The following is a 23,836-nucleotide window of genomic DNA, read 5'->3' on the forward strand; positions in this document are numbered from 1 at the left end:
TGAAGCAGAAGTACTTCAGCCATTTTAAAAACATCTGAAACCAGAACTTAAAAGCATCAAGCCAGGGAAAAAAAAAAAAAAATCAGAATCCCCTGAATCCACAGCCAACCCCAAATGCATGATATTAATCCTCAATCCAGAAATTGTCCCCTTTCTTCTGCAGACTGTCTATTTGCTTGTTCATCTAGTGCTTCAGGTCAACAAAATGTCCCACTCATCGACACGAGATACAGCCTTGCATTTCACTCAATTATAACATGGCACCATGTCACACAACAAAATTCTTCCCACTTCTGGGCCAGTCATATTGCATGACTGTGTTCATCTAAGGAAAGTGCTAAATTACTGCCCCCTTGATTTTTTCTATACATGTGTAACTCTATAAATAAAGCAGTGAGTCACTTTGGTATCTCAATGCTAAAACACTGAATTTGATTAGTGATCAATATATCTCTTCCTCCATGAATATTGTAATGAAAATATACAAGTATAAATATTTAGATTATTCTGTTTGAAACTGCAGTTAAGTTATTGATGTATTACAAGAAGAACATCAGCAAGGTACTGTATGATTGTGTGATTTTCCCTTCCATTGATACAGCCAGTTGAGCATAGTAAAAACACAAACTGGTAATACATATATTAGAAGGCTCCTCAGTCTGACAGCAAAGTATCATGGCAACAGCAAAGGAGAATACTGAAGTGGCCTTGTGTCAGATACACTGTTCCCTCTGGTCACACCTTCTGGATTTCCTGGTTTTGCAGTATCTTGTAATATAAATTAAAGCACCTAAATAACCTCAGTTTAGTCCCCAGTCTGGAAATACTAATAAATCTCTGCCATAAAACACATCAGAGGTACAGAGAAAACACACGTGGCATAGAATAAACACACCACATAGTCATTGAGGTATTATAAAGAAATATTTGGCTCAGCAGTTAAATAACATGCAAGTCTGAATGCAAAATTTATATACAGCAGACAGTTTGCTCTGGTGTGTGGCAAATCAAATCCAGTTAGTACACCTGTGTCTGTCATAGGTGCCTATTCGTGTCAAAGAGAAACCATAGCCTTTCCCTCTTCCTCACTGAAAAGACCACTCCCTTCTTTTGGGCATAAAAGTGCTGTTGACATAAGAATTACACAGTGCTTAGTAATAAGAGTGTCCTACAAGAAAAAAATAAACAAAGATGTCACAGTATCATTTCTACGCTGGAAATCCAAGGGGGGAATTTCCCCACATAACCACTCTACTACAAAACCTCTACAAGAAAGGCACAGTCCACAACTGGTATTTTAGAAGAACTAGAGATACCGACAGTAGTCCCTAACCTGGAACTTAGTTTAATATTTGCTTATTACAAAAAGTAAAATTCCACTTTAAATCAAAGTTCATAAAAACGGTAAGAGGTACCTCACCTAACACAGTGGAGAGAGATATTGTGAGAGGGGAAGGCTTTGAGTTCTTCTTGACAACTGCATTTGGGCAGTATAAATCTTCCCTGGCTGCCCAGGATGCACTCCAGCACAGTCCCCAGCCCTGGCCCTTAAGTCTGAACACTGTTGGCATGCTGGTTTTGTGATCCTCCAGTCTAGGAATCTGCTGAGCATGCCATGACACTCATCCTTAAAAATAAAGAGAATTTGTACCTAGCTATAAATTAGTCAGTGCCCTTCCACTTTTACAACAGTGGCCTAAACCGTTTGCTTTTCTCAGTGCCAGAAGAGGTCCAGCTAGCACTCCTCTCCATTTATTTACAACAACCATTACAATTACTCTATTCCATTGCTGTCTACTGCTGGCCCTTTATAATAACATTTATCAGGTTCCAAAAGTGTGTCAAGCAAGGCAACTAATTGCACTTACACCTCTCTCCTGTGTTCTCCCTTCCACTGCCAATTCCAACTTGCAGCAATCTGAATGTAAAAAGCTTTACAGAATGCTCTCCTCAGCCAATCAGATCCTTTCACACCTCCATCTGTAATACATGTGGGTGACAACAAACCATTAAAATAAATATTCAAAATATTTGTTTTGGATAGTGTGTGAAGCGCGACTTTCTGGTGTACTCTTACTGGGAATAACAGGAGATATTCTGGATAGGATTATAAAAACCCCAAACACACACATTTAAGTGATTTAGGAGCTTACCAGCAAATTGCAGTGAAGTACTACTGCACATCTACTTTCACATTGATTTTGCATGAATAAAGTCTTCTGTGTAACTTTTGATGGTTGCACTCAATACCTGTGAGATTGGTAAAACTGTGCAGCAAGTCGCAAAGAACTAGGCCAGTATCACAGCTGATCCAGTTTCACAAAAACTTACTCACACTCAGGAGTGTCTAATATCTATCTGCACTAGATAAAGGTATATTTAATCTCCTCCAGATGGAATAACACAGTCTGATGTACAATCATATGCTGCCTTGAGGACACATTTTAGCAGATCTAGGGATATAAACACATTGCTGAGACCAGCTGCTAGAAAACTCCCTGATGGCTTTAGCCATTCATCAGGCCTACACTAGTTACAACATTTTCAAGTGTTGCAATGGCATCTGTAACCTTCAGGTTACAATGTAAAAAGATGTCCGCTGATTTGACTTTCAGGCAAGGCTCAAATCCACTGTCTTTGAGTTTTAATTGTCCTGATTACAATATGTTTTGGTCCTCTGCTTTCTTCAAATATTTAAGTCAATAGAATTTTGCTTTGTTCTCAGGATGTAAAGTTGTAGCCTGATTTTACTATGCATGCATTTCACTGTGCTTTTAGCCAGAAAACATTTGTACATCAAGATTTCACTCAGTGAAATTATGTTCCCTTTTCTCTTTTGTTCCCAAACAGAAACTGAACATGTTTTTCTAATTAAAAAAAACCAACAACAAAAACAAACAAACAAACAAAAAACCACCAAAAAAAAAGTGTACATAAATACAATGTTTTGGCTTGGGTTTTCCGTGGTTTAAAGTTTTGAAGGTTTCTCGGTTCTTTTTTTTTTGCTTCTCACATACCAAGACAACTTGAGAAGATAGGTTCTCATAACTGTAGCAAAATACAGTGCTCACATTCTTAGTGTAGGGGCAATTTCTGACAGATATATGCCAGGACTTTCAAATAAACAGTATGCATGCAGATATTGAATCTGCAACACTCAAGAATGTAAAAAAAGCAACTTGCAAAAAAATAATGCATAGCAAGAGACCTGTTGGTTCAGTACTGCTAATTCTCAACTCTTCCCCTTTCCCACTTCAGAGACAAAAGAGGCAGGAAAGAGGTATGCTGGGTTAGGAATGTAGATCTGGGTGTCATAGTTCAAACTGTACACAGAAACCTGCTCCATAAAACAGGTAACAGTCTACTCAAATACTCCCTTTCTTCTGCTGCTAGGCTCACCCTTCTGCATGTTATGACACTGTGGGTATATTCCACCCAGGTAGTCACCTCTAGTGCTAAAGAGTACAACTAATACAGAACAGTTTCAGAATGGATAACATATGTTCATTCGAACAAAAATGTCACATGCAAGAAACAAAATAGTTAGTCTATGTACTTGAAGTAAAGAATGGTCAAGGAGTAGATCCAAATATATCACTCAGTTTTAGGTATTATGAACATGCAAAAAGGACCAGCAGGTTCATTCCAAAATGGTTTTCAACTGATGATCAGCTATAGCAAACAAACCTTGTTTCCTATAAACAAGTTTGAGTGTAAACAAAGTTTACACTCCAACATCTGAGAACTGTCCACCATCATCTTGTTTCACACAAATACTACAGTATTTGTAGAAGAAGTCACTTTTTTATTACAGTACTGGCAAGTCATACAACCAACCCAATGACAGAGCAGGGAAATTTGACATCACCTCCAATCCAAAACAATACCTCCTGGCAGCTGAGCTTCCTAACATGCATACAGGAGAATGCTAAAGCATTTCTAGAAATGGAAGTTTTCCCTGAGTTTACAAAACAATTATTTCCCTTATGCACTGGTCCAGTGACATTTTGGTGCTTAAACAAATTGTGCTTCATCATTAGCATTTTACAAAGAGAAAATATAGCTAACAAATTACAAAGCACCTATGCACGCACAATACAAAATTACAAGCCTGCACAGCCCACCTCATGACCACTAAAGCTCAATAACAAACTAACAAATCTGCAAGTCATTTATCTGTGCACTCCCATGGAACAAATTGATTGTCCTGTTTCAGTTTGCTAAAACTGGAACCATCAGTGTACTGACTCTTAATATAAACTATCTCCTATTTAATCAGGGAAACACAAACGAAGTAGAAATGAAACCAACCAACATCTGCCACCAGGAAGAAGGGAATCAAATACCGTCCTAAAATGAAGATTTCCACGGCAACAGCTAATTTATTTGCTGACCCTAGCATTGATTCGAGCAGCCTCTGTTGCAATCACTCATGTGTGTGAAACACTAACCTTCATCACTTCAACTTGCAGGTCTTCATTGAGTGAAGGAGTCACTTTGACGGCATTCAGCATCTGATTAAGCAACTGTTTCTCATCTGAGTCTGTTTCCACGGATACAAACCTCTCATCAGACAGCAGCTTCTGCAGAGATAAAATGGCAGTGTAAAGGTTGAGACAAAATTGCCTCTGCAACTACTGCAACTAACTTATTAGTGCTTGTTACTACAGCGGTTAGGTTTTTTACGTAAACATTTTAAATGGAGCCAATAATATAAAATGCAAAAATACAGCAAAACTGGGAGATATGTGCCATGAAGCAGGGGGGGAGTCAACATCTTTTGAGTCAGCTGCCATTTCGGTATCATCTTCCCCCATCCTATTTCACCAGTGTCCAGAAGAAAGTGGACATCAGTAACTGATAAATCACTGCAAGTAACGCCCTCAGCAAAACATTTCAACATTTTGGAAGTGGGGAGATAGTGGAACCTTTGCAGTTCCCCAAATCTAAAACCAACAAAAAGCCCCACTCAGGCTAGTATTCTGACATCAAACTAGTGCTATCAGATCCCCTGCCCAGCAGGTGACAGAGTCACCTATTGTCCCAATCATTCCAATAGGGTACAGGGTAAAGCACATGAAGGTGGCACTTCTGATCACGAACAAGATGTGTTTTGCATCATTCAGAAGTTGATTAATAATGGATACAATCAAGTCCTCAGAAGGAAGGGTACTGTGAGCAAGTGACTAACACAAACGTACACAGGAGTGTGTTCACTACAGACTGAATGAACTTCTGACTGAATATTTTAGACCAATCAGATTTGCTTTGCCTTGAAAAAGCCAGTATCTGAGCAACTATCAGCATGGTCAGTGGCATTACTTCCTTGGACTTCTACTAGAAATGCTTCTTCTATTTAGTCTATAACCACCTTCATGGGTGCCTCAATAGTGGCAGGCATCCTGCAGTAGACATACCCACTCAAGTTTTTTCCCAGTTCCCATCTTCTTAGAAACTCCCATGACAGAGCAAATCTACCTTGTCTTAGATCCCAGGAACACAACCTTGCTGTGACCCAGTGCAGACTCTGTGCAGTCCACTTCACCCTGTACATTTTGCATGACTTTTGTACTGATGCTTCTTCTCAGCTTCAACTCTGTAGTACATTTCACTGGTTCATTCCTTCTTACTTTCTATGCTTGTACTGGTTTTGGCTGGAATAGTTAATTTTCCTCATAGGATCTCACAGAGTGCTGTTCTGGATATGTGACCAAAACAGCATTGATAACACACTCATGTTTTGCTATTAATGAGCAGAGTTTAGACAGTATCAAGGCCTTCTGTTTCTCAGACTGGTTGCCCAGGAAGTAGGTTGGAGGTGCAGAAGAGTTTGGCAGGGGATACAGCTGGGACAGCTGACCCCAACGTGACCAAAGGGATATCCCATACCATATGACACCATGCTCAGCAACAACAGCTGGGGAAAAAAGGAGGAAGTGGAGAAGATACGGACACTCAGAGTTATGGTATTTGTCTTATGAAGTAACTATGAGGCTTAATGGAGCCCTGCTTTCCTGGAGATGGCTGAACACCTGCTGGTTCATGGGAAGAAGTGAATTAATTCCGTATAGGCTTTTGGTTGTGCATGCAGCTTTGCTTTCCCTATTAAACTTCATCGTAGCTCACAAGTTCTCTCTCTTTTTGCCTTTTGATTCTCTCTCCCATTCCCCTGCAAGGGAGAGAGTGAGTGGCTGGGTCTGGAACTGTCAGCCACAGTTAACCCACAACAACGTTTTTAAGAATTTCCCACGTATCAGTACATCAAGTGTTTTAGCACTGTACTGCCTCATGAGATTTAACTCAAACTGCAGTGAAAATAATGGGGTTTTCTATCTAAAGGAGAATGTTTAGTTCAGTATGGGAGATACGGAGCTATTGGAGAGAGTCCAGGGAAGGGCTGCTAAGATGACAAAGGAACTGGAGTGTCTCTCTTATGAGGAAAGGCTGAGAGCTGGAACTATTTAGCCTGGAGAAGAGAAGGTTCAAAGAGGATGTAATCGCCATATATAAATATCTGAAGGAGGGTTGCAAAGAGAACAGAATAGGATATTCTCAGTGGTGCCCAGTGACAGGACAAGAAGCTATCGGCACAAACTGGAACACAGAAGGTTCCCTCCAAACATCAGTAAACAATTTACTGTAAGGGTGATAAAGCAACTTCCACTATCCTGTGACCTACCTGGGTAAATTTAAGTTGTACTTAATCTCATTTTTGTCTTTTATCCTATTTTTTAATGTATCTCCCTATCATCAGTTGTGTGGTTTGCTTTTCTGCCCTTCATAAAACTTTACGTATCATAAATGCAGATGAAGGACTGTATTGTTGCCTGGATTACCTTTATAGGCTTCTAGATAGGAGGTAACATTCTTATTTAACTGTTACCATACTGAAAATTCACAACTTTGCAATTCCAGTTCTTACAGAACTCAAGTGTTACGTGTAGCAATTTAGAAGAGTAAAAAGATGAAATTTATCCTCACTGAGTGTTCCCAAGGAAGTTACACTACAACACACAGTGGGTCACTCGTAATTCTTCCACTATTCTTTGCTGATCATGAGTTTGCAAAGTTCTTCTAACAAGCATACCCACACCAGTACAACAGACATATTTTTATTTAAGTCCCACTTTTGACTTTAAAAGCAACCTCCATTCCCTACTTGTCATATAGTTGAAATGCAGGGCACAGGATGTCAGAGTGGGACCAGAGTACTATGCTGCAAGAAGGTGATATATGTCTTCTGGAAAAGCCAATAATTACCAAAACTCTTACAAACCCACCATTTTCCTTAGCCAGAGTCTTCTAGAACCACTACAATCATTTTTGTGCCCCAATATGGGGCACGGTCTAACCAAATATCTGACACCTTATATGCTGGATTAAATGAATTTGAGCAATCCACTTACATCCTTATACTCACTTCCAATCAAAGAAAGCAGCAAGTCTTGACTCAGCTTAGTTTCTTAAGATGCTTAACAGTGGCAGAGACTAGCACAGGGACACATAAGGAAGAGTACATCTACATTTCAAAGTTAAAATCCAGGAACTCCTACCTATCTGCAAACATTTTTAGCTTCAGCCCTTACTTGCATCCTAACTTCTGAACACCATTACAGAAACACGAACATTACTGTTAGATCAACATGAGGATAGACACCTTTTCTGTGCTATTTTTCAAGAGAAAAGCCTAGCTTTCCTCAACACCCACTGCCTGTCAACACACCCCCACTCTAAAGCCATACCTGCATCCCTGCTAGAGCCTGTTGGGCCAGCTTCATGCTCTTGGATTCCAGAGCCAGTTGAAGAGGAAGAAGACACTTCTCCCTGAAGAAAATTAAAAAAAAAAAAAAAAAGAGATGGAGAAATGGAACTAAAAGTGGTATTCAAGTAACATTCTAGCAAGGCTGTATCACTTTCGGTAAGATCACACTTGCATACAGTAATCAAAGATAATTTCACAACTCCATGAAAAGCTGGCATGTTTCTTCACACACTGTTAAGAATGGTCTTTCAACTGAAATTTCACAAAACACAACTGTTAGCCCTCTGTGTGCATGCATGAATGTGCAAAGCATAAAGACAGCATTGATTCACAACTCACTAGTGGTCTTTCATCCCAGCGTGTTGAACGTTACACTTCAGTCACTTACCTTCTGTTTAATATTCAAATTTCCAGAAAAGTGGTTTCATAATCCACCTTCTATTAGCTGAGTTTTAGTCTATGGCCTGCTCTACAGTACAGTGTACCCTGTTGTGTTAGCTCCCTCCAACTATAAATGGCGTAGACAAAAGTAAATGGACACTAACGAACTTGGTTTACACCTGAATTAGCATGTGCTATAACTATGACTTAGCTATACTTTGATTATAGAATAACAAAATTTAGGATATTATTTTAGATGTTTTTGACTCTGTGCTCAGATACTAAATTTATTTAATTTATTAATTTAAACACTGCCTGGAACTGTGACTTCTGTCTTTACTCCTTACTCCTTATCAGAGAAGGGCTGCAGCATCTGATGGACATGTAGTAACCACAAACCCTTTAAGCAAATCCTGCTAGTTGGCAGGAAACTCATTCCTGATCAGAGGTGCTCAGCCTATGTGCAACTGCAGCTCCCTGAAGATTTGCACTTTATTAGGTTACATATCATTACAGGCACTTATCCGTACATAGAGTCTATTTTTCACATTTGTGTAGACATATTTGCTTATGGCAAACTATTTGTGCCAGCCCTTGAGAGTCTCAGTACTCCAAACATCTGCATTGAAGTTGTCTTAAGGGAGGGTTAGGTTGGATATTAGAAAAGGTTCTTCACCCAGAAGGTGCTTGGGCACTGGAACAGGCTCCCCAGAGAAGCAGTCACAGCACTAAGCCTGACAGAGTCCAAGAAGCATTTGGACAATACTCTTGGGCACATGGTGTCCTGTGTAGAGCCAGGAGATGTTCCTTGTGGGTCCCTTCCAACTTGGCATATTCTGTGATGGCACCCCAAGGAGCCCTTCTGGAATCACATTAATTTCCTCTCCATGAAGACAACTGTGTGCAAGGTAAGAAGAAAACAATTTGTTGAGACTCTTCTTACCCAACTGGAAATTCTTCCTTCATAACTAGCTAAGGAGAAACCCTAGGGTAGAGCAATAGTGATTACTGGAGTTTCAGAGGTATTGTCAAAGCTACCTGAAGACATGCACAGTCTGCCCATAACCTACTAACCTCACTCCAAACCAGTAAGTCTACACCCTGAACCTTCTTTTTAAAAACATTTAAATGGAGATTATCAAATACCGGCCATTTCACCTTTGGGGAGCCCATCTTGTAACTCATTCAGTGGATCCTGGTTTGCAGAGGGGACTGATTTTCCATTCCAAAAACCAACTCTATTTTCAGTTTGTTCAGTTGTTATTCCTTTGTCTCCATCTTTCCCCGAAAAACCACAAATCACAAGCTACCCCAAGGGTAGCACAAATCTGCTATTTGCTCTTTGAAATGCAACCTCTTCTTTTAATGATAAATTAAAGACTTGAAAGTCACAAGCACGGCTCAGTTAAGCAATATAGCAAGCTTCTGTACTTGGAAAAGATTCTTGAGAATCTGCAGGTCTTAATTTTTACCTTCTTTGCAGCTTATGGTAACTTGTAAAAGGCCATTTGGCATAATGCTATGGGAATCTTCTAAAAAGAAATATGAATACTAAAGAACTTGAAGTAGACTACATGTATATCTTAAAATAGGTTTCTAACTAAAAGGTAAACATTTGCTCCATGAGATATTCTGAGAAACAGGCAGGCGCAAAGCCCAATTTTTGCAGAAGCTCCTTTCTTGAATGTTTCTGGAATCAATTTAACTAGAACGACTCTTGAAACCTGTGAGCTTAGCATCCAAAACAGCTTGAATTACAGAACATCTAGGAGATATTTCCTGTAAGAGTGTCATACAATCCAGACCTGCAGAAACTGCCAAAACATCTGCTCCAGAGTTCAGATAGCAGTCCTCTAGCCAGTACAGAGCTGGCTACCACCTACGTATCTAATGCCAGCTTTGCTTAGACCTAAGAACATATATAGCCTGCAGGTAAACTGTGATTGTGAGGTGCCACAGCAATACATCTCTAATCCACAAATCACCTTTAAGTGCTAACTTTTACATTGTGACTTTGACATATTTCCTCTTTTAAAAAAATGTTCACTATCACCCTGTGGGGGAGAACTCACACTTGAAATTAGTAGATCAACAGATGCCAAAACAAGGCACCTTTGCATTAACCAATACTCAATCATCCAGACACAGACAGGAAAAAAAAAAGAAGGAAAAAAAATCACAACAGTGTATATACTAACTGCAGGGATGCTAAAAGCAGATGATTATTTAGATCTCCATCTCTTCGGGGTTGAACACCACTTTTCTTTTAGGTTTTCTACAGATTGATGCAACAGCATATAAACATTTTGGGCATTATTAATACAGAACAAACTTATTCTCACATTAAAGTGGATGGAGACGGGGAGGAGAGGGGAAAAGGAAGGCAAAAGTTACTGGAGTGGATCCAGTTCAGTTTCATTATAATGAAGACAGGTGGGAGCTCCTACGGCTTATGTGTAGCTACCCTGCACATCAGCATGTTGCCTACCATCTGTCATCACATACTGCAATGAGCAGAGAACAATGAGAGCCTTGAAATATGTCCCAAAATGAAGAATAAAAAATGATAAACAGGAGAATGGAAATTAGAACAGATTCAATTAGATGAACTTCCCATCCTTGCTAAAAATGTTTAACTGAAAATCTAATTAAGGTTGCTGTAGACTGTGTTCCCACTGTATTCTTGGAGAAAATGAATTGCCATTGTGTCATTTCCTATTCTTGTTACACACTCAGACAATTAAACCTTTAGCATTTCCATGCTAGAACTATAAAACACCTGTAGAGATACCTTGGAATGTTTGATTAGCTTGAGCACCTTCCACACTTCAGTTTAACCTGCCATTTAAAAGCATCATTTGATAGCATGAGAATACAGAAGGACATGATAGGCAATTCTCAGGAGAATGGGAGAGAATGATGTTAATTCAGTCAGTCCCTTCTAAGATGTACCATTAAAAAACTGGATTGAATAAGAACGCACAAGAGAGAATGCAGACCAGAATTTGGTCTCAGAGTGCAATGAAGTAAGGGACTGAGGTTTCCTCTTGTACCTTACAGCCGTTTTATAATTCCACCCTGTTTTGAGTGATCCCACACCATGGGATCTCATTGCCTATTGCACTGTCTGCTGTTCTGTACTGTTAAGTTACAACTCATTGAGGTTTTGTAATGCCACACATGTAAGACATTCTACATAAGTGACATTCGCAGATAGGGCTGGTGCACAACAATATACTTCAAAACACAGTTAAGAATGTTTTCCATTTACATAAAGTACAGAAACTAGTTGCACACTGGAACTCTTAAATTGCACGCAAGTGTGGACATACATACACATACAGTTTTAGGCACAAATGCCAACTTAATCCTGAATGAGATGAGTCGAGTACAACACAGAGGGAGGATGAAAATAAGGGAGAACCTTTGACTTACAGAAGGGGAAGCTACCTGCCTAGCATCAAGCAAAAAGCTCAGAGAAAGAACCAAGCACGTAATCCAAGATCAGGCCGTGCTTCCTGAGCTACCTACTCCATGACTGTCAACTTTGCAAACGGCAGAATGAATCATGAGAATAAATAAATAATAAATAGCCTTTATATTCAGCACACTAGGTTACAATGACCTTTCTACTTGTCTGATTTGCTGTGGCTCATCAACCTACCACTTTCCCTGCAGATCTGGAACACGGGGTGCTATGACATGTCAGGCAAAACAGACTGTCAAAAAGGTCAGAGAAAGATTACTATTTGTAAGTAGAAAGATCATAAAATTTTTTCTATTCTAATTGTAGTGAAGAAAGCCTTTAGTGAGAAGAGAATAATGGTTCATTAATTCATTCTCATGATAAAAACTGTAACGAAAATAGGAAATGGCTCAATCTTAACTCCTTCTTGTTAGTGCCCGGAACACAGTCTCACAACCTACCTTTGGCTCCTTGACTTAGGGAAGGGGGCACTATAAATGAGACATTTTTCCCTTCATGCAAATGGTGATAACCATCTTACTTTTAATCCCATTTCTGAAAATTAAAGATTAAAAATAAGACGTCTCTGCGTTATCTTCCCGCTGAAAAGTACATAGGCAAAGCAAAATTCAGAACTCCAGGGCCTTATCAGCATGCAATTTGCCTACCACAGAGCAATCCACAACCCAGTCAAAGAACAGATAAGAATTTAATTTGGAGCTGTTGCCATTTTCTGATACATTGTTTGTTAGGCGGGATAACAGTCACAGCCAGAGTAACATCTATGATTGAAAAGAGCTTCTCCATCTTGGCTGCTTAAAATGAACAGAGTAGCACAGCATAACATTATTAGCCTCACTTACTCAAGAAGATAGTTGGCCCGTGATGAAAAATAAATGGTAGAGATGAATTCTCAGAATTCTGGAGGTACCCATAGCTGTCACCCTTAAATACACCAAACAGAAGCAAACACTGTCCTTACACAAAAGGGGATGATAATTTACGTAAAACAAATTCCAGTGCTGTATATATGAACACACGTACGTATAAAAGTAGAAACTTCCTGTGCAAACTTAGAGAACTCTAATAAAAGATTCCACTAACAACTTTTTGGTTTATAATAGAAGTACTTAAAACCTAGAGGAGGAACAGTAAATAAATATATCCTTTTTCAAGCAACAGCTCTTCAAGCAGAAGGGAAATTTTAAGTCCTTGCTCACATTCTAGAGAAATGATTGATTTTATCTATTAGGGAAATACGATAAGAATACAAAGAGTGTTAAAGTTAAGCTCAAAGAGAGGTTTGGAGTCCACAGTGCAAAAATATAGGGCAAGTTCTCCTGCCTCCACAATTCAGGAAGTCAAACTAGATGAGAACACGCCACTCCAGCACTAAAATTTGTGCCTCTGTGCAAGTACAAGTTTGCCATTAGTACTTATCCTATTGCTCTAATAGGTCTCTAAAAGACAAAATCTGAAGACTTCCGGTTAGAAACTTCCTTTTCAAGAAAAAAAAAAACCCAAACCAACAAATTATCTTTATGATGCTGTATCATTACAAGATGATCATGGACATTAGACAACTTGTTACAGTGCTACATAAGAATGAACAAGCACTCAGTGTTGCAGTTTACAGGTCCTGAAAAAAACCAAAAACAGTTGGGAGACTGTTGTTATACTATGTAGATATAAATGCTTACTTGCTTCATCAGAGTCAGGATTTTACTCCAGTTACTCACAAGCATAGAGACACTTGTGTGCATGTTTCCCACGTAAGAGATTTGCCTCTCACATAATCAGGTGAGCTTCCACATTTACTAATAACTAAAATTATAATTTCTAGTTGAAAGCATTTTCATTTTTCTGTCTCACCACTTGCATCTTATTTTTTTATAATTCTCATTCTTTTCTTCCCTACAGAGTACAAAACTCTTTGCTTTTATCCAGTTACAATGGAAGGCTTCTTTTCATCTGACCTGAGGTTAACTCTTCTTTCCATATCCGATTCTCTCACCTCAGCTGCTGACATCAGCTTTCTCTTGGAGTTCCCTCCAAGTCAGTATTTAATTTTTCCTTCCTTTTTGTTTTATGTATTCACTCTTCCCTTCAATCTATTTGCTTTTCATACCAAGACACAAAGTAATCACTTCATTCAACACTTAAACAAACCTGCCTTTGGAGGGAAGTATATGAGTTGCTTAGCAGAGGATGTTTAACAACACAGCGAAAAGGAAGCAAAGAATAATGCCTAAATGTTTTAGATACAGTTTCTTAGCTAGAATTTTAATAATTTTTTTCAACCTGGAATATTGAATGACACTGCAATTAAAAACTGCTTGTTATTAAAGCAGTGAGATAATGGCATTTCTAATCTTTTTTATTTACACACTTTCCAAGATAAATGGATTTGCCATTACAGAAGAAGCACAGTTCTACTTATGGAAAGCAAACATGAGCAACCTCATGCAGCCAACCTCATGCAGTCAAGGCCACAAAATTCATACAATTGTAATTAAGTAGTTCAGCACAGTCACTCAGCTGGAGAGTGCTTCTAAGGTCATTTGTTTCCTTGCTATACTGGCTAATAACATCTTGATTTCAACACAAACAAAGTTCCTAGATAGGAGCCTGACAGTGTTGTCAAGACGAAAACAAAACAGAAGAAAACAAAAAATATAAGCACAAGGTGTGCCTTTACTTGAGAGGAGAGGAAGAGAGACAACAAAAGATTCTACACAATATTAAATAGACAAGGCCAAAATAACAATCAGATGCTGCCAGTCTCCAAAGCTCCCCTCTCTTTGATACATTATCATCACTCTCCCTAAAACAACCCTTACAGACTTTTGCCCTTTGTGCACAAGCTATCACAGTAACTCTGCTCTTAAGGAATTTGATGACATGTAAACCTTAAACATGTAGATCTTAATTATATAGCAATCTGTATCCTTCAGGTGATTTTCTTTATTATAATTTGAAGTACAGCATGATGATGAGGTGAGAAGCAGAGTATCCATCCTTAGTGTACACCTCCTGCCCTTAAGTAGAGGACATGCTGGACTGGTTCAGTCTACAATTTTGAAAGCTTATCAAACTAGCCCATGAAACTTCTCTTCCCTCTACTTGGTAAGCTTGGAAAGGAAGTTAAGGATTTTTCCCTGAAAATAACAAATAAAGTGTCTTATGAAAATTAAAATTCCAGCAGGAGAAGTTTTACAATGCTGGGCCTAGGTAGAACTGAGGGAACAGAAAAGAGACAGAGATACTAGAGCATAGAGAACTTGCACATTACCTTATTTTCTCCGTCAGAGTTGGATGGCCTACAGCGAGTTACAGAAGTTTGATGAAGAAATGGGAGAATGAGATACATTTCTGGTCATTACTGGTTACATTTTGAAGATCAATGCTGCAATCTGCAATACCATTCAACTTTCACAGCAGTTCAATGCTAAATCTTGACAGATCTAAGGCATGGTTTTTGAAAATATCCCCACATTTGCAATGTATTACGTAATTTTATACTCACTCAACATATTCAATTTCTTAAGCAAACAAACATTCAAGGAAATGAAAGGTAGTGAATTTCCTGCAGCTTTGTTATTTTTCATGGAATGTAAATATAAGAAATGTCAGAAACTACTTATTATTCCCACTAACCCTTTTATTTTCAAAAAAAAGAAAAGTCATGACTTGCACAGCATCACATAAAGACCACAGCAGAGTAAAGCATCATTTACTAGGAAAACAGTCCTTTCAGTGCCAGTTTTCTTCCATCCCCTGGTTCCTGCCTGTCCCCCCCCAACAATATTTCATTCTCTAAGGCAATTATAAACAGCCCCATGATCTCATTTTCTTCTCCTCTGCAAGCACTAAAAGAAATCAAATGTTCAAAGCAAAGACTTTAAACACTTTAAACACACTGCTATCCCATTATCATCCTTAGACCCTCAGGGCAATATTTCAGTTGCATTTGTTGTTAGAAGTTAGACAAACAGCTAAAACTACGGCTGCTCTTATCTTCGGCCCCACTCAGATGCTCTCCACTCCCACCCTACCAGCTCAATGAGGAAAATCAACTCTAGCCCAGCAAAGACCAGCACACAGTGGACTTTTGTCATAAATGTAGAACAAATTTCTAGAAGAATCTATAAAAGGAACATAGACCCAAGGCAGCGGCGACTACTAAGGTTCACTACCACAAAGAATGTCAGGAAGGGCAGAAAGACAGTTTCAGAAACAGGAAGCACTGCCCTTAAAAAAAAACCCACAACAAAACTACAACAACAAAACCAAACCAAAAACCCTCACAACAAACCCACAGGTAAGTGTAGCAGAAATCATGCACCTTTGTCCATGAAAATATTAAACCTTGCCTTGCTTGATACAATCATGACTCAATAACCCTTGCTAGCAGGTTTTTAGGGACTTCTATATCTAGAGGCCTTCCAACACTTTTGAAATCTTGTCTTGACAGCAAGAGTTCAGACATGCACTACAGAAACTACATCCCTTTCCTCTTCAATAGTGCTGTATTCTTGGTCCCGGAACAGATGCAAAGTTTTGCAGAGATTATGTACCTGACCATCAGAAGGGCCACTTACATATCCCAAATTAAACAAGCAGATTGATTCAGATACTACATTACACAGTGCCACATTGCTTTTCTAGACACTGATCTCCTCCCCTCACCTACTCCTCAACATTAGAACTGGGAATGCAATATTTTAAATCAAGACCAGTACATGTACACCATTCAAAACACCAAACGGGCTACATAAATGCCCCCAAAAGTCTGGATTTAGGTTGTAAACTACCAACACAAGAGATGAAGCTCAACAATCCACTCTGCAACTAGAACCTCTTCTTGGCCACATGCCTGCCAGGGAACTCATAATCCACTTGCTGAATGCCAGACAGCGACCATGTAATGGTTGAGCAGCACGAGTCACATATCCAACAGTCACACTCAGGAGGAAAGCATAGGAGCATTTAATGCCAGGTGGTTGTGAGAGTAAGAGCTGGAAAGAAAGTGTATTAAAAAAGCAAAAGAGTAAAACAGAGAGTGATATGCTAAAACCACTCCTCAGAGACAGCCATTCCTCCCCTCACAATCACTATTTCTGGTCAGGGATCTGCTATACATATAGCTTTTCTCTCCCAGAAGAAAGAAACTAATAGAAAATATGAACAAAATTAAGAGATGGGAAAACACAAAAATGATGAAATCATAAACATCTCTTCACAATAGAGAAGCCAAAACACATCTCAAGACTTAAGATTCTTTAAGTGGATGAATTACCTGCAAAGCTAAGTGGATTGTAAGTCTCAATAGCATTGGTTTTTTGGTGATGATCACATCACAATTACTGCTTTTATTATTTGTTAAGCACATGTAATGTAAAATGAGTGAGCATGTTGTTTTATTTAAGAGTTTATAAGCTATATATTTTTCAAGAAGTATGTCAAATGCAAAGCTAGAGATGCAAAAATAAGCAGCAGATTAGAACAACCACTTTTATTCCCAGATGCCCATCACCATAAAAAAAAAAATGCAAGGAGGATAGATATGTCAGGGTTCACCTAAGTTTAAGACATATGTCTGTTCCTGACAGCTCTTCATCGCATTGGCTTACTGAAGTTCCCAAACTGCCCTCAAAAACTAGTGGCAAGACCACTACTACTGGGACACAAACAGAAGAGACAGAACTGGATGTAAGATGGTTATTACAGAGGACCCTGCTCATCACTGACTTCTGACTTTCCTGCTGTAATCTCCAGAAATACTGATCATTTTTGAAAGGCCAATGTGAAATACAAGAAGGATTCAAGTGAGGCTTTCTGCACAGTACATGATGTAACCTGCATTCCTTCCAAAAAGAAGCTCCCTGAGAAGTCCCAACCAACCTCCTCTTAGCAGCACTAAGTCTGTGCTGGTAACAAGCCACTAAGTTTTACATAGCCTATAAGGCATGACTTAACTTCATAAAGCATTCCAAGAAACTCCGGTAAACCCGAGTTTTTTCAAAGCGGTATGTGACTGGCAAGCGCTGTCTAGCCTCTTATTTTATTCTCTGATATGATGATAATCCTCATGAGTATTAAACTGCTCTGATCAAACATTCTTTTTCAAAGCTTATTTTCTTGTGTCTGTTCAATTACCCTTAACAGGTTATATTTCAGCCTCTAAAATCACAGTAGAGGAATTGGCCAGGGATTAGCCAAGAAGAGAGCCTTATTCAGTGTATATTGTTAGCCTTAGGGAAGAATTTGTCATCTTGAAATAAACAGAGCCCAACTTAGTACCAAACAACTGTTTGCTGGCAGACAACTCTTAAGCTATTTTCTGTGTGATCAATTCACCAATTAAAACATGAGCACATCAATTCCTTTTATCCATTTCATGATTTAAGTCATCCATCCAGCCTCCTTAAGGACTTAATATATATCCAATCTTAACAACTCCCCTTCAGAGAAAAATATCATCATACGAGGCAGGTAACAAGAGACTAGTTACCAACAGATTACGTGACTCTCCCTCCTCAAGAATTCACAGAATATCTACAACAAAGCCTTGAACAGCCTTCGAGTAATTTCCATCTAGATCCACTTTAATCTTTGTTACTATCCCAGACCTTGCCCAATACTCTGATCATAAGCTAAAAGTCCCAAAAAGTCACACATATTCCTATCTCAAGGCAGAGCTGACAAGACTCTGTGGGAAACTCCGTATTTGTTGGAGATTTCTATTTCTTTAGGAAGTGAGACATTTAAATAATGCCCCTCACTAGAATTAATATGCAAGGTCATTAAGTGGGATTTGGATTCATAAGTCCAATTAACATCAAAGGAAGTGGAACAGCAAAATAGTCTCATTTAGTTCCCTAAAGATATACCCAACAGATCTCTATCAAACTAATTAAAGAATAACATTCCAGGCTGAATGTCCAGTCACTGGGACTCCTTTGGGGCAAAAATACTCCAGGTGCTCCCAAACATAGCAGGCATGTGCTATGTAAACTGCTACCAGACAAGTGCTAAAAACGGCTCCCATACAAATGCTAAAGCTAAAGCCCCTAATTAACTGCACACACATCAGAGAACTATAATGTGGTCTGCCTGGTGTTAGGTAACAAAGGTCCAACACAAGAGAGGAAACTATGGATAGGTCAGGAGCAAGCCAGAACACAGAAATAATCTACCTCAACACTATTTGTGGAGACAAGTATGTAGCTGATATATTACACGGTAAAAAACCCTTGAACTCAAATGGGTCATAGTCTGAGGAAATGCAAAAAGATACCTTGTCCTCCCCATTCTCACACTAGGATCACGATCTTACAAGAAAACGTTATGAAGAACCTCTACTCATCTGGAACTGGGGTGTCAAAAACAGCAAATGGTTTTTCTTTTTATAATTAAAAAAAAAAAGTGAGTAGACAGTTTACACACTCTCATTCTTGTGAGCAGTCTTCATTCTTCAGTTCTAGAAGGAAAAGAACTTAAGCAAGGTCACAGCCAACCTGTTAAATGGCAACAACATCACAACTCACTAGTGGAAGCAAGACACTGCTCTGTGGAGAACAATACTGACTAGAGTACTTCCTTGATTCACTATTTTTTAACCAAGTCAGTATCTATCTCAACTGGACATGGCAGCTCATAAATCTGTTCTCCATCCCTATGCAGTATGGATGTGCCCTAGATCAAGAACTTCACAAAATACCCTGTAAAGAAGTGCTGATGTCCTTTCTTTATATCTACTATATTCTAAGTACACAACAAACTTTGCTACTAAATAGGATGGAACATCCTCCCCCCACATAGAGTACTCAAAATTCAGCTCATAAATACATTTTTTTCCTGAACTACTTGCCATACTGCCTTTAACACTTGCTATGTTGCTATGGATCTCAGATCTGAGTTGTGGATTAGGGTTAATTAGTGGAAAGATTCACTCTAGTTCTAGTATTACGGAATATTCCAGAACACATTCCCATGCTCTGTTACTACACTCAAAAATATTATAGCAGAAAGTGTGAAGCACAGATGCAGATTCCAAGTGGATGAGCAGCCAGAGGCTGACCTGCATTACAGCAGGTGATAGATACAACCTGCACCTGATAGAAGTCGAAAGCAGGAAAGAGGCATGGTTAGAATGTCTCCATCCTGTATCTTGGCTGTATTTCTGGTCACAGCCGCCACTCTACTTTCAAGGCTATTCTTTTCTAGTGTTAGGAACCAAGCCATCAGAGTGCTGCTCTTTAACAAATACCAAGCAAAGAAGAATTTTTATCTAATTTGCACATCATGCAGGTGAACTCCAGCCCAAGATGAGGCTCAAGTGTGCTGATCTGGAGCCTGGTGGTAGCTTATTATCCGAGAGGGAAGAGTAAGTTCAGCAACAGGTCCCACAATGTCTGAGGATGTGTGGCAGAGACTTACCAAGGGCCCCACAACAAAAGCTTTTATTCACATTCTCCCGTGTACCTTCTATTTTGCAAAACATTCAGTAATAATGAGTGCATTGTTACTGACAAGTCTAAATCGACACCTGTGAAGGCTTTAGCTTTATTTAAAACGATTAGGATTTAGAGAGGAAAAAAACGCCCCAAGTAAACAAATACATCATTAAGAACACTGGGGGAAGAAGAGAAAAAGGTAGACATATCGGTAAAGAGATAGCAGGCAAGTGAAACAGGAAGTAGTGTGGTAATAGCTAGTTAACTAATTCACAGGGAATGACAATAGCACTTAGAAAGAGAGACCATAAAGACAGAGGCTGATAAAAGGGAAGATGAAGAGCCAAGTGTTCTCCAGCCACAGTGACAAGTAAACATAATTCTAAGGGAGCTACCGGGAATTAGTCATCCAGCTGTTTCCAGTCTATGTTGGAGATGCATGTGTCTGGCATTGGTTATGTCAGACCTGTGCTACATCCATCCCTCACTTCATTGAGGCCTTTTGTGGACTGCAGCTGATAGGATTTTAGAATGGCAAAAGAACTGCTCTTATACCTTTCCTATTTAGTGACTGCTTGACTGAGAGCAATATTGTGATAAAAAAATGGCACCTCTGTCAGGAGCTCATAATACATATCGAGGAGGACTACAGGACAGGCCACACATCCAGCAAAACTCCTATATACTCTTTTATAAAAACTCAATCATCTCTGACTAAAGTACTTTGAATAAAAAGGGGTACCTTTGCATCTGACAGACTTCAATCAATTTCTTCCATGGATTTACTGAGGTGCTTTTTGTACTCATGTAATTTTTTAGCATCCATTATGTTCTTTAATAAGGCAAGCCTAAATATTTCACATCTGAATTAATAGGCTATGTGAAACAACATCCTTCTGTTTTAAAGTGTGCTTGCTAGTTTCTTTTGATGATTCTCAGTGGTTCTGTCAGAAGGGACGATGAATAATTTTGCATATCCACTTACTCCATAACAATCAGAATTTCCAAAATGAGATCTTGTGCACGTCCCCTATTTTATAGGTGTACAAATGGAGGCAAGGAAGAAGGAAGAAAGCTTACACAAGATAATGTAGTAGGCTAACAGAAGAAGTAGGCATAGAAACTGCATTATTTTAATTCTTAGTCAGTGTCCTAGCTATATAATAACTTCTCAGTTTCCAGAATTTCTATTTTCAGTAAACAAAAACTGATTTAGATTTAAAAGAAAACAAACACACTGAGAAGGCTGGGAAACATTATCGTTTATACTGAAAGCTGTAATTTAGAAGGAAAACTCTTCAGACCCTCAGGCAGCCCTCCTTTCTAACCAATGTCACCACTATACATACCCATTTTAACACATTTCATTCATGACCAGAGGCCAAAGGATCATCAGAAAGTTATCCACTACTATCAGCATAGACATATATATCTACAAACTAAAGAAATCACAAAGATTCAGCTCCCTCCCGTTTACCTCACTTTTAATTCAATTTTTTGCATCAATTTTACAAATACTGACAGCTCCACAGGATTCAACATTAAATGTTCTTACCTTAGCTGATATGGAGGTATCTTGATAGCAGCATCAGGAGAATCCAAGGTTTCTGTATAATCAAAGGAAACAACAGGGCTTTTAAAAGAAACTTCTGAGTTCAACCACAGTAATACATCTGGCTACAATCTCTGAACTAATGATCCTAAAGTTTACACCTACTTCAGCTGACAAAACAAAAATCGCTGCTGCTCCAAGTCCACAAAACTTTGCATATATCTGTCAGGAGCCTGAGCGCCCAATGAAAAGGCACGGAGTACCATCTTTTCCACTTTCACATATCAGCACTTCAGCAGCACAGATACTAAAACTGGAACAGTATATGGGATATTTTCATGGCTTCTGTGCAAGAGTGACACACAATTAATGAAGCAATCCATGGAACACCAAGATGAAAGGCCAGTAATAAGACAGCAACAGGTATGAATTATCACAGAATACTGTAGCTATGTTTGGAAGAAAAATAAAAATTTAAAGTAGTTGAAAGTATCACAGTTATGATGATGTAAGTTAGGAGTCTTGCTGACGAGTGCTCCAGGTTCCTAGCGTCAAAAAACACCTCAAGCCACAAACAATCTTGCAAAATGGGTGGATGCTGAAATGCATCTAAGCTTGTATTCCCTTAAAAAATGAACTCGTTATACTGATCACTTGCATTATACAGCAAGGATAAAAGAGCTCATGGAATCCAGTAAAACAAAACTCCTAGCTTTTAAAATAGATTCCCGAACACAAGCCAGCAGTAAAAAACTATGCTGGATGGTTTTTTTTACGATGATTTAGGGAAAGGAGGGTGCCTTTTAAGGAAAAGACAGCCCCCCCCAAACATATAGGGAAACTGACAGCTACTGATACCCGCATCTGCCTGGCAAGCGCCACGAAACAGAGCCAGGAGGTGGGGAGGGTGAGGGACACGGATATCCTCCGGGACCGGTAGCAGGTGCCACGGCCTCTTCCAGCAGCGCGGAGCTCCCGGGCATTTTGAAGAGCCCGAGGCGCTCCGGTCGCTCCCCACCCGCCGGTGGCTCAGCGGCCGGCGCGGAACAAGTTTGCTGAGGTCTCCCTGCCCCCGCCGTTACAAAACCTCTCCATCAGCGGCTCCTGCCCCGCTCCGCAACCCGCGGCAGCCCGGCCGCGGCGGGGTCAGCCCGCGCCCCCCGCCCCGTACCGATGGCCCAGGTGCAGCTCTCCTTGATGGCCCTGTGCTTGCTCCCCGACGCCTCCTTCTGCAGCTTTCGCAGGATTTCTTCCATCTTGCCTCCCTCGGGATCTTCGCCTAGCCGCGGGGGAAGAGAAGCAGGCGGCGAGCAGGAGGAGGAGGAGGAGGAGGGCGGTGCGGGCGGCAGAGCCGTGCCGGGGCTGCCCCCGCCGCAGCAGTGCCTACGCGGGAGCGGAGCGCGGCATCCCGCTGCCGCCCCGCCGCCGCTGATGAATCACGCCGAGCTCCATGGCGGGGACACGTCAGTTGTTGCCGCGGCGGAGTCCCTCCTCCTCCTCCTCCTCTCCCACCCCAGGCAGGCCCTGGTGGCGCAGCGGGGCTGGGGCCGGGCCTGGCACTGCCCACGGGAGCACAGGGACTCCCTTCTCGGCGGGAGGGCGGAGAACCCTTGGAGCAGGGCCGGCGCCGCCAGAGCCGGACCCTGCGGCGGCAGCAGCCCCGCGGGAGGCGCGCGGCGCGGGCAGGCGGGTCGCCATGGCGACCGGCGGCGGGGGGCGCCGGCAGCCCGGCCTGCCCGCCCCCGGGCAGCGGGAGGGGCGCGCTGGGGCCGCCTGCGCCTCGGGCTCCGCGCGTCCAACGGGCACTCACGGGGTCGGGCGGAGGTGCTGCTCCTGGTCCCACCTGGCCACCCCGCTGCTGAGCGCGGCCCGGGACTGCAGGGCAGGATTCCTGCTCCCCAGCCCTGCCAGCCTGGCTCTCCGCTCCCGGCAGCGCTGCCGCAGCGCAATCCCTCCGGCCCGCAGCGTCCTGCGGAGCCGCGGGCGCTGTCGCACCGGGACAGACACGAGGAGCCAGGCCTGCACACCGCCGTGTGTGCCGGCTCTGGCTATCCCCTGAAACGACTAGAGTCAAATAAATGGCCGTGTGCCCTGCGGGATCTACGCCTCTCTCCCCAGCTGGCAAGTGCAGAAGGTCACGACTTGTCACTTGTCTGTGCCTTGAAAAGAATGCACACCCATGTGCCCCCCATCAAGCCATCCCCCAGGCGAGAAAA

At 40.8% G+C, this 23,836-nt stretch overlaps 1 protein-coding gene across 5 annotated transcripts in view; it reads right to left on the bottom strand.

The window, feature by feature from the left end:
* Positions 1-23,218, bottom strand: part of ARFGEF3 (ARFGEF family member 3) — a 90,822-nt gene extending 67,604 nt beyond the window's left edge. For 3 of the 5 annotated variants that reach the window (XM_032681927.1, XM_032681924.1, XM_032681923.1), the window contains exons 1-4: positions 22,792-23,218; positions 21,624-21,675; positions 7,743-7,824; positions 4,452-4,583 (exon numbers count right to left, since the gene is read on the bottom strand). In XM_032681927.1, coding sequence (XP_032537818.1) covers positions 4,452-4,583; positions 7,743-7,824; positions 21,624-21,675; positions 22,792-22,876 — 351 coding nt within the window. In that variant the 5' untranslated portion in view covers positions 22,877-23,218. The remainder of the gene's footprint in view (positions 1-4,451; positions 4,584-7,742; positions 7,825-21,623; positions 21,676-22,791) is intronic. The other 2 variants (XM_032681926.1, XM_032681925.1) reach the window with 2 other exon arrangements.
* Positions 23,219-23,836: the final 618 nt, after the last annotated feature.

The sequence above is a fragment of the Chiroxiphia lanceolata genome, chromosome 3 (assembly GCF_009829145.1).
Source record: "Chiroxiphia lanceolata isolate bChiLan1 chromosome 3, bChiLan1.pri, whole genome shotgun sequence".
Classification (NCBI taxonomy): Eukaryota; Metazoa; Chordata; class Aves; order Passeriformes; family Pipridae; genus Chiroxiphia; species Chiroxiphia lanceolata.